This window comes from Salvelinus fontinalis, chromosome 31, assembly GCF_029448725.1.
Source record: "Salvelinus fontinalis isolate EN_2023a chromosome 31, ASM2944872v1, whole genome shotgun sequence".
Taxonomy (NCBI): domain Eukaryota; kingdom Metazoa; phylum Chordata; class Actinopteri; order Salmoniformes; family Salmonidae; genus Salvelinus; species Salvelinus fontinalis.
The window spans coordinates 40,185,089-40,196,974 of NC_074695.1; the positions used below are offsets into that span (position 1 = coordinate 40,185,089).

The window sequence follows — 11,886 nt, forward strand, 5'->3', positions numbered from 1 at the left end:
CAACCATTTCAACGATTGTACTGAGTTGTTGTCACTGAGGATTTCTAGATGTCTTGATTATGGAACAGGTTGCAGCTGTTGATGATCTGCTCTGACTCCAGCACAACTGTCTCCGCCCACACAATCACACACAGAGAGAGAGGGAGAGGGAGAGAGCACTGGGGGAGTGGCGGCAGGTCAAGGAGGCACCGGATGAGCACTAGAGGGCGTGGCAGGAGCAGATGTGACACATATAAGGAAATTAGTCAACTGAAATAAAGTCATTAGGCCCTAATCTCTGGATTTCACATGACTGGTAATTCCGAGGTAGGGGCGTGGATCAGAAAACCAGTCAGTATCTGGTGTGACCACCATTTTCCTCATGCCGCGTGACATATCTATCTCCTTCGCATATAGTTGATCAGGCTGTCGATTGTGGCCTGTGGAATGTTGTCTCCTCTTCGATCGCTGTGTGAAGTTGCGGGTATTGGCGGGAACTGGAAAACGCTGTCGTACACGTCAATCCAGAGCACCCCAAACATGCTCAACTGGTGATATGTCTTGTTAGTATGCAGGACATGGAAGAACTGGGACATTTCCCGCTTCCAGGAATTGTGTACAGATCCTTGCAACATGGGGCTGTGCATCATCATGCTGAAACATGCTAAGACAGGCCCATACCTGCTCATAAATAACTTTTTTTTAAAGCATTACACCTGAAGGATTTTAGTAAAGTGTTCCCAAAAATTATTAACAAACAAAGTGGATGAGATTTTTGATAAGTAACAAAACAAATGACACCACAACGGTGACTAGTCAAAAATAACATCTCCCTTATGTTTTGCCCCTCCTCAGTACTCCCCGCTGCTGAAGAAGCTCTACTGTCAGATCGCCAAGACCTGTCCAATCCAGATCAAGCTGTCCTCGGCCCCGCCCCACGCCAGTGTCATCCGTGCCATGCCTGTCTACAAGAAAGCGGAGCATGTCACCGAGGTAGTCAAACGCTGCCCCAACCACGAGCTGGGACGGGACTTCAATGACAGTAAGCAACCACGCCACCTTGATAGGCATATCAGTTCGTGTCATGGACCCGTATCCCACAACAGATTTGACTCACAACAGTGCTTGTATGATGTGGTTGTTGGACTACCTTAAATGCACTTATGGTATTCCGCTCTCATAAGAGTGTCTGCTATATGACAGAAATATTCAACAATTCTACTGAAATGGCATTTCAATAGGACCTCTGGTCCAAAGAGACTGCTTCAGTGTAGTTTTGGTTTAGAATAAAAATGTAAGAAAGTTTAAATGGATGGAGAGATTGATTAGTTGATTGATTGATTAATTGACCTGTACCCCTCCCCCCCCCCTCATCCCCCAGGCCAAGCGGCCCCAGCCAGCCACCTGATCAGGGTGGAGGGAAACAACCTGTCCCAGTATGTGGACGACCCCGTCACAGGCAGGCAGAGTGTCATGTTGCCCTACGAGAACCCACAGGTGAGTGGCTCCCCTCAGCTAGGAACGCCCACACTCACACAATACGGTAGAATATGTGTAGGCAACCCTGGTGCTGGACTCTGGAGTGCCGGAGCCACTACTGAATTTTGTCACAACCAGGCAACACAACCGGTTCTACCAATCATCTCACCAACAGTGATTGGTTAAATTCATCACACCTGGTCTGCCAGGTCTTAAAACACAAATGTTCCATTAAAAACATAATGTGTCTGTATAACACTCCAGGGCCAGGTTTGCCTACCCCAGCAACAGAACATTTAAAATCACCTAGAAAACAACACAGTCTTCGTACTAATTAGTTATTTAGACGTAGTATATCTATTTACAACTTTATCTTTTAGTTGCCCATGATTTTGATTGATATTTTCAAAATAGGTCCCATGCCTGACTTTTGCTAAGTAACATTATATGGCAACACTGCCATCTAGAGGTAATAAAATATACAGTTTATATTTTGTCCGTTAACATTCAGTCTGATGCGTTAGGGCTGGTTTCACACAAGCGAAGCCGTGGCCTGATAAAGGTTGTGTCTTTCAGTCTATTAACTTTGCTTTATTTAAATGGGAATCTTCAGTGTGTCATCATGGGGGGGTATGATGTGGTGCCTTGGCTATCACTCTGCCTGGTGATTGGCCAGCTGGCTAACGATTGACTGGCCAGTAAAGGTCTCGCTCTCTCTCTCTGATAGGTGGGGACAGAGTTTACCACCATCCTCTACAACTTCATGTGCAACAGCAGCTGTGTGGGAGGGATGAACAGGAGACCCATCCTCATCATCATCACCCTAGAGACACGCGAGTAAGTCCATGACATTGTGTGTGTGTGTGTGTGTGTGTGCGTGCGCTCATGCCTGCGTGCATGTGTGTGTCATAACAGCTCACAGCTGATTTGAACTGCCTTTTTGCACACCTGTCTCACAATAAATATGCTGTAAGCATTCATAATAGCCAATGGCTCCTTATGAGCCTATATAAATCCATAAAAATCAATCATGTATTTCAAGTGCATTACTAAACACATGGCTCATGTAAAAAGTGTAATAAAAAACATGAGCTGGTCGCACACCCAGAGAAAATTATTTTATGTAGAGGTGCTGACTAACGGCGAATAAACTATAAGCTATAAAAATAAAGAGAGTCGCACACGCTATATATAAATTCCCAGTAATTTATTGGGTCACCCTGAAGATGGCACAGTGACGCCGAAACGTGCCAAATACCAAATAAATTACTGTGAGTTTATATATAGAGTGTGTGACTCTTTATTTTTATGGCATATGAAAAGTGTAACACAATATTTTGATAGCACATTAATAAGGGCATACAATTATAATATATTATTTATTACCTGTTGTAAGCATATGAGGCCTTTCAACGCCTTATAAATGAACGTATGATATATTATGCCTTTCTTTGTTGCAATTAGTGGTCAGGTGCTGGGACGAAGGTCGTTTGAAGGGCGGATATGCGCCTGTCCGGGGCGAGATCGCAAGGCAGACGAAGACCACTTCAGGGAGCAACAGTCCATGAGCGACAACATGTCCAAGAACGACAACAACGCCAACAAGCGCAGTGAGTCGCCCTTCTCTCTCTCTCTCTCTCTCTCTACACCATTACAAAATATTTGGTCATTTTGCTTGGGGTGTGTCTGAAATGGCACATTATTCCCTATATAGTGCAGCACTTTTGACCAGGGCCCACACATACATACAGTGACACAGATCACAATGCAAACATATACACCAGTGCAATAAAAATGATGCAATAGTTGATATTAGGAATGTCTTTGTAAAAATCCTATTGCTAATTTTCATGATATTAAATCATTGTTTTGAACTCCTTTAGCTTTCAAACAGACCCCTCCAAACATTCCTAGTCCAGGCATGAAGAGACGGCGGCATGGTGAAGAGGAGATTTACTATATGCCTGTAAGATATATAATTACTATATATATATTTATAAACTGGGTGGTTCGAGCCCTGACTGCTGATTGGCTGACAGCCGTGGTATATCAGACCGTATACTGCTCTAATTACGTTGATAACCAGTTTATAATAGCAATAAGGCACCTCAGGGGTTTGTGGTATGTGGCCAATATACCACGGCTAAGTGATGTATCCAGGCACTCCACGTTGCGTTGTGCTTTAGAACAGACCTTAGCGTGGTATATTGACCATCTACCACACCCCCTCGATATATATACTGTATATGTAATTCAAACATTTTTTATTATTTTTTTTTACTATTTTCTACATCGTACAATAATAGTGAAGACATCAAAACTGTCAAATAACACATATGGAATCATGTAGTAACTAAAAGTGTTAAACAAATCAAAATATATTTTGATTTTAGATTCTTCAAAGTCGCCACCCTTTGCCTTGATGACAGCTTTGCACACTCTTGGCATTCTCTCAACCAGCTTCATGAGAAATGTTTTTCCAACAGTCTTGAAGGAGTTCCCACATATGCTGAGCACTTGTTGGCTGCTTTTCCTTCACTCTGTGGTTCAACTAATCCCAAACCATCTCAATTGGGTTGAGGTCGGGTGATTGTGGAGGCCAGGTCATCTGATGCAGCACTCCATCACTCTCCTTCTTGGTCAAATAGCCCTTACACAGTCCGGAGGAGTGTTGGGTCATTGTCCTGTTGAAAAACTAATGATTGTCCCACTAAGCGCAAACCAGATGGGATGGCATATCGCTGCAGAATGCTGTGGTAGCCATGCTAGATAAGTGTGCCTTGAGTTCTAAATAAGTCACAGACAACCACCAGCAACGCACCCCCATAACATCACAACTCCTCCTCCATGCTTCACGTTGGGAATCACACATGTGTAGATCATCCGTTCACCTACTCAGCGTCTCACAAAGACACGGCGGTTGGAACCAAAAATCTCAAATTTGGACTAATCAGACCAAAGGACAGATTTCTACCGGTCTAATGTCCATTGCTCATGTTTCTTGGCCCAAGCAATTCTCTTCTTCTTATTGGTGACCTTTAGTTGTAGTTTCTTTGCAGCAATTCGACCATTAAGTCCTGGTTCACGTAGTCTCCTCTGAACAGTTGATGTTGAGATGTGTCTGTTACTTGAACTCTGTGAATAATTTATTTGGGCTGCAATCCGAGGTGCAGTTAACTCTAATGAACTTATCCAGAGGTAACTCTGGGTCTTACTTTCCTGTGGCGGTCCTCATGACAGCCAGTTTCATCATAGCGCTTGATAGTTTTTGCGACTGCACTTGAAGAAACTTTCAAAGTTCTTGAAATGTTCCGTATTGACTGACCTTCATGTCTGAAAGTAATGATGGACTGTCGTTTATCTTTGCTTATTTGAGCTGTTCTTGCCATAATATGGACTTGGTATTTTACCAAATAGGGCTATCTTCTGTATACCCCCTCCCCAACCTACCATGTCACAGCACAACTGATTGGCTCAAACACATTAAGAAGGAAAGAAATTCCACAAATTAACTTTTAAGAAGGCACACTTGTTAATTGAAATGTACTCCAGGTGACTACCTCATGAAGCTGGTTGAGAGAATGCCAAGAGTATGCAAAGCTGGCATCAAGGCAAAGGGTGGCTATTTGAAGAATCTCAAATATAAAATATGTTGATTTGTTTAACTTTTTTTGGTTACTACATGATTCTATATATGTTATTTCATAGTTTTGATGTCCACTATTATTCAATCATGTAGAAAATAGTCAAAATAAAGAAAAACCCTTGAATGAGTAAGTGTTCTAAAACTTTTGACTGGTAGTATGATATAACTATTATATATACTCTATCATATAACTACTGTATATATATTATATATGTGTGTGCAGGTGCGCGGCAGAGAGAACTTTGACCTGCTGATGAAGATCAAGGACAGTCTAGAGCTGGTGGAGTTCGTACCACAGCAGCTGGTGGACTCCTACAGACAACAACAGCAACAGCTGCTTCAGAGACAGTAAGTCAGCCACACACCAGCTCAATACGCATACATGCACATGCACATACACGCATGCGCATTCACACACACACACACACACACACACACACACACACACACACACACACACACACACACACACACACACACACACACACACACACACACACATTCTCTCTCTCTCACTTATTCACTCACTCACTCACTCACTCACTCAAGCACACAGACACAGGTGCGCACACACACTTAAACCCAAATACACTCATTCCATCCATACATACACCTGTGCTGTCTTACACACATACAAATATTACACTCTTACACACTTCCGTCATCTCCCTCTCCTCCCCTCCATCTCCCAGGAGCCACGTTGCATCCCCGTCCTCTTATGGATCTCCCCTGTCCAACATGAACAAGCTGCACGGGGGCCATGGGAGCCACCAGTCTCAGCAAAACTCCCTGCCCAGCATGGGGCACGTGGGTGAGTGTTTGTCAGGGGAATTGGGGGAATGTGTGTGTCGGGTGTGTGTTATCACAGCTAATGGGTGTCATTAGATAACCTGATCCAGCATCCTGACTGCTGCGCTCTCTTATTTCCTTTCAGCATGTTATCTTGCGAGATCAGGATGGTGGAACGAGGCTAGTCATTAGAAGCTACTATGGCAAACCTCTGAAAAACCTCTGAATGACATCATTCTGAGAGCATTGTCCTATTGATTGCGCCTATTGATTTGTTCCTGTCCCCTCTCCCACAGGTCCCAACATGCTCAACAGTCACCACATGCAGACCAACAGTGACATGAACGGGGGACACGGGGGCGGCCAGTCCATGTTGTCCACGTCGCACTGCACCCCTCCCCCTCCGTATAACCCTGACCCCAGCCTAGTCAGGTACCTCCCCCTCCAATGACACTCTGTCTTCCTCTCCCACTGACACAAGCCAACAGTCAGAGCCATCTATGATAAATAGATCATAGGGCCTTTTCAGTTTGAGATCTCTGCAGTCGCCATCTTGGCACCAAAAGGTCCTTATATTCTGGTAAGGATTGAACTGGGAATGGTGCTGTCATGACATGTTTGCCAACATGGAGGGTAGTTCCTCTCATCTTCCTTGGTTTCTCTGCCTACAATATGTCCCAGAGCAGCTTAGAATAATTTGGGTCATATTGTTTCTCTCACAGAGAACACAGCCATTTTGTGTACCTACTTCGGCCATTTACATTGAACTGTATAAGACTGTAGCTAAATTAAAAGAAACTGGGAAAAATTCCACCAAGCTTTAATGAATCGGTGTTCCATTACTTTGGTCTGATAGTAAGACGTTTCTGGGGTTTTGTTGCAATGTTAAGTGAATGCTCTGCTGGTCGGATTTGGAAGAATAGGTTGCTGATTCACTTTCCTAAGGTTTGGGGAGTTGTATTAGTAATACAGTATGTTTACCTATCAGAGAATTCCAATATTATGTTTTTCAAATCTAAATGAACAACTTGTCCATCTTAGCATCTTATTTTCATTAATTCCGTTTAATCAAATGCACAATACAAGGGAAATCGGTATTGGAACATTAGAAACATATTTTCCTAATCTGTTAGTGCGTAGTAATGCATTCAATCTAAAACGTTGTTTTTATCATAATGTTAGGGCTTTCATTTTGCACTGTTTGTACCCAGACAAAAATCAGCATTAGAATGAACATGGTTATTACCGTATACTGTTTTGTACATTTTGTTTTGTTTAAAGTGTTTGTAGACGAGAATTTTATATCCATGTATTTATAATAAAGGTTTTAATTCAACCAAATTGGCTTTTATGAATCTTTAATACAACTGCATGAATTTGATTTGAGGGAAATTAATAACCATAGTCATTGAGAAATTGTTCCATTTGTAATTGATCGTAATATTCTTTGTTCCTTATTGGACATGAAACCATCATTTTAGTTTTACGATAGGTACAGATGTAGGATCTTAATTTGAGCCAGTTTTGCTACAGCAGGAAAATAATCCTTCTGCAACCAGAAATGTTAATTATTATGTGGATTATAATTAATGGACATTTCTGTAGGTAGGGGTTTATATATTTTTCGTATGGGAAAATCAAGTCTGAACTTTCTAAATGGAAATTACCAACTTCAGAAGCCTTTTTAAACCTCAAATACACTACAAGTTAAAAATGTCCTGCATTGCAGGAAAGTTCTCCTGCAACAGGGTGATCAAATTAAGATCCTACATCTGTATAGACAAGCAGACAAGCAAATTGCTGGCCTTTTTAACTATTTCATAAAATTACAGTTAACTCTGGTAGTGGATTTTAATCACATGAAGTAGACAGAAGTAGGCATTGTCTCCCTACTTGAAATTTGGCTGCGGTGGAGTGGACACTAACTCTGGTCTTAAATCTAAGTGGCACTGCTCCTCTCTCCACACAGCTTTCTAACCAGTCTGGGCTGCCAGAACTGCATCGACTACTTCACGTTGCAGGGCCTGCAGAGTCTCTACCAACTCCAGACTCTGTCCATGGAGGTAAAATACCCATTCACTCTCTCTGCAATTTACTCATAGAGGGAGGGGTCAGGTTTGGTTGGATCAGTGTGGCCTGAGGTCTATTAAAGTCTCTCTCTCTCTTCCTCTCACTCTCTCTTTCTTTTTCTTCCATTCACTCTCCTCCTCTCTCTCTCTCTCTCTTCTCCTTCCTTTCTGTCTCCTTCGCTCTCTCTCTGTTTCCCTCTCTCTGTCTCTCTCTCTCTCTCTGTCTCTCTAGGACCTGAGTGCTCTAAAGATCCCAGAGCAGTTCCGCCTGGCCATCTGGCGGGGCCTGCAGGACATGAAGCAGGGAGGCGGGGTGGGACCTCCTCCTTCCTCCCACCATCAAGACCACTATGGCCAGCAGCTCCTCCGCTCCAGCAGCAACATGGCAGCCGCCGCCATGGCCATCGTCCCTGGTGGCGAGCTGCAGCGCCAGCGTGTCATGGAGGCCGTACACTTCCGTGTGCGCCACACCATTACCATCCCATCCAACCGCCCAGGAGGTGGGCCGCAGGCAGTTGCTGCCGCCGCAGATGAGTGGGCCGACTTTGGCTTTGACATGCCCGACTGCAAAGTGTCACGCAGCAACAAGAACTCCATCAAGGAGGAGTTCATGGAAAGTGACGTCCACTGAGAGAAACAGGGAGAGAGAGAGAGCGATACAGAGGGAGGGGGAGAGCGAGATGGAGAGAGCGGGACTCTTTATATTCACAGAGAGAGAGGGATAGAGAGGGAGCGAGGAAGAGGAGGAGAGGGAGAGAGTGAGATGACTCTTCTGTTCTGATGTCCATCAGGGGCCTGGTTTAGTGTCGTTTGTTTTTTATATTGCTTTACAGATTGGTTGGCTTAGGAAAACCAGTATGTAGCACAATTTCTCTATTGTTTTTTTGTAAGTCAGTACAGCTAAGTCAGTACAGCTTACTAAGTCAGTTGACTTCGTCATAATTAAGTCAGTACATTTGAGCCTGAAACCGAAATGCTCACATGATGTCATCGTATGGCTAGATTCCATTGAACAAGCCATCACATACCTGTACTCAATTAGATCAAGAAATGTTCTTTTGGTGTAAATATGTACATACTGTTCTGTAAAATGTATTAGATTTGTGGTCAAATGAAAAAGGTTAATATGTGTATTTAGATTCCTTACGGTATAACTGTTCAAACAGACAGATGTATAGAGTTTCAATTTAAATCCAAGTACATACAAGAGTGTATCAGCGTGGTCATGATCTTCGTATTGTGTTAATTCTCGATCACTCCTGTGCTAAAGCATCATAGTTCCAGAACAGAAGCACACTGTTGTCTTACATTTCAACCCCAAACACTTTGTTTAGTTCGGTGGAGTACTTGTACCCCCTGAGTCTTGTGTCTATAGTAGCCGATGTATTTGAATGATTTTCTCCTGTGTCACGTTGGATAACTACCCTGATTGTTGATACGAATGTATGGATTGACGAAGCCACCCTGTACAGTCAATTGGCCAGGCGAAATAGATTCAAGTGATGTATCTGTTGCCTGAAACAAAGGGAAAGCTAAACATCAGTATTAGATAGAGCCATGCATTTGTAGAGAAGTCACGCTCAGGTACTGTATCTAGTGGGCAATGCTACTGGCAGACAATCACAGAGGACTCCCTTTTTTGCCTAGTTCATAAAGTAGGCCTTTAAGTCAGAATGATTGAATTAATTTGAGAACAATCAAGGCTGTGAGAGTATAAGGACAATCAGATAACTGACAATCAGCTTCCCAAATCCCAGACTGTGGCTTTAATCACTTTACAAAATGTGTATTAACATGAAATGGGTTGATTTTATAGAATTCTTTATTAGTAGTAACACACTCCCAATGTGCTATAAAATCTATTCATTTATATGGATTCCTGAAATTAGGCCATGATTCCAACCCTGCTATACACCACCACATTAACAATTAATTCAGTTGATGTGTTTCACTATATTTCTTTTACAACAATATCTTATGTGGAATTGTATTTCAAACTGCAAAGCAAGTTATTTGTATTGTATATATGTCCCTTGAAGATACATAATCACAACATTTGATCTAGACAGTTTTCACATACTAAGCCATGCCACTACTGTATGTGTTCTTGAATTCTCCACTGCATGGCACTTGCTTCGATGTTGATTCTAACAGACATGTTTAGTAGGTCACGTTGATACCATACTTAACCATGATGCACCTGTACTTGATGGGTTAGCGTAAAACAGGGTGGCACAAAAAGGAGAATGACTCCAGTTTCAAAATGTTGTGTGGTGTCTCATTTTGACACAATTTGACCGCAGCCACTCCTATCAAGTGCAGAGTACATGGGCAAAAGTCAGTGATCATTTTGCTATTATAAAAAAAAGGGTTTGTGAATAATGCCATTTCCAATACTCTGTGCAAAACAGTCTTTGAGTCCATAGGAAGTGATGCATACCTTCCATTGACACCCAACAGTTAAGCAGAATAAAGCACTTTACTGCTTTGAAAAGAATAGAGGATAGAAATCATTTCATGTTCAGTGTGCTTATAATCAGTATTAGGCCAACGTCATAACTTGTAAATGGTAGATTGTCACTTTGTTTTGATATTTCTGGAGAGGTACTGTCTCAAGTGTTTCTTTTTTTTACAACAATGCGTAACAATGTACCAATGTCGCTGTTTATATCGATTTCCATTTCTTATTTGAGGTTGTACGTGTACAGTGTTTTTTCTTGTAAATCATGAATATTAAAAAGTGTGCTTTACAGAAACGTATAGGTGTGGAGCAACTTTCTTTCCTAAATGTAGAAAAACATGGGTTTGCCTAATAAGGTCTATCTACATGTTGTTTGATTCTCAATTCTAAAGATCATTGGATATACAGTGCCTTCGGAATGTAGTCACACCCCTTGTCTTTTTCCACATTTTGTTGTGTTACAGCCTGAATTTAAAATGGATTAAATTGAAATGTTGTGTCACTGATCTAGACACAATACCCCACAAGTTCAAAGTGGAATTATGTTTTTAGATTTTTTTTTACAAATGAATAAAATGAAAATCTGAAATGTCTTGAGTCAATAAGTATTCAATCCTTTGTTATAAATAAGTTCAGGAGTAAAAATGTGCTTAACAAGACACATAATAAGTTGCATGGACTCACTCTGTGTGCAATAATAGTGTTTAACCTGATTTTTGAATGACTACCTCATCTCTGTATCCCACACATACAATTACCTGTAAGGTCCCTCAGTCGAGCGGTGAATTTCAAACACAGATTCAACCACAAAGACCAGGGAGGTTTTCCAATGCCTCGCAAAGAAGGGCACCTATTGATAGATGGGTAAAAAAAGCAGACATTGAATATCCCTTTGTGCATGGTGAAGTTATTAATTACACTTTGGATCGCGTATCAATACACCTACTCACTAAAAAGATACAGACGTCCTTCCTAACTAGCATCCTCCATAACTCAGTTGCCCGGAGAGGAAGGGATTTCACCATGAGGCCAATGGTGACTTTATAACAGTTACAGAGTTGAATGGCTGTGATTGGAGGATGGATCAACAACATTGTAGTTTCTCCACAATACTAACCTAATTGACAAAGTGAAAAGAAAGAAGCCTGTACACAATACAAAACATCCCAAAACATGCATCCTGTTTGCAACAAGGCACTACAGTAAAACTGCAAAAAATGTGGCAAAGAAATTAACTTCATGTCCTGAATACAAAGTGTTTGTGTTTGGAGCAAATCCAACACAACAAATCACTGAGTACCACTCTTTATATTTTCAAGCATGGTGGTGGCTGCATCATGTTATGGGTATGGTTGTCATCAGCAAGGACTAGGGAGTTTTTAAGAATAAAAAGAAACGGAATAGAGCTAAGCACCTGCAAAATCCTAGAGGGAAACCTGGTTCAGTCTGCTTTCCAACAGACA

General features: G+C 41.9%; 1 protein-coding gene across 2 annotated transcripts in view; it reads left to right on the forward strand.

Moving 5' to 3' along the window:
• Positions 1 to 10,956, forward strand: part of tp73 (tumor protein p73) — a 36,958-nt gene extending 26,002 nt beyond the window's left edge. For both annotated transcript variants that reach the window (XM_055892637.1, XM_055892638.1), the window contains 10 exons: positions 835 to 1,021; positions 1,361 to 1,476; positions 2,186 to 2,295; positions 2,923 to 3,068; positions 3,342 to 3,424; positions 5,328 to 5,452; positions 5,797 to 5,915; positions 6,190 to 6,325; positions 7,863 to 7,956; positions 8,195 to 10,956. In XM_055892637.1, coding sequence (XP_055748612.1) covers positions 835 to 1,021; positions 1,361 to 1,476; positions 2,186 to 2,295; positions 2,923 to 3,068; positions 3,342 to 3,424; positions 5,328 to 5,452; positions 5,797 to 5,915; positions 6,190 to 6,325; positions 7,863 to 7,956; positions 8,195 to 8,593 — 1,515 coding nt within the window. In that variant the 3' untranslated portion in view covers positions 8,594 to 10,956. The remainder of the gene's footprint in view (positions 1 to 834; positions 1,022 to 1,360; positions 1,477 to 2,185; positions 2,296 to 2,922; positions 3,069 to 3,341; positions 3,425 to 5,327; positions 5,453 to 5,796; positions 5,916 to 6,189; positions 6,326 to 7,862; positions 7,957 to 8,194) is intronic.
• The last annotated feature ends 930 nt before the right edge of the window (positions 10,957 to 11,886 follow it).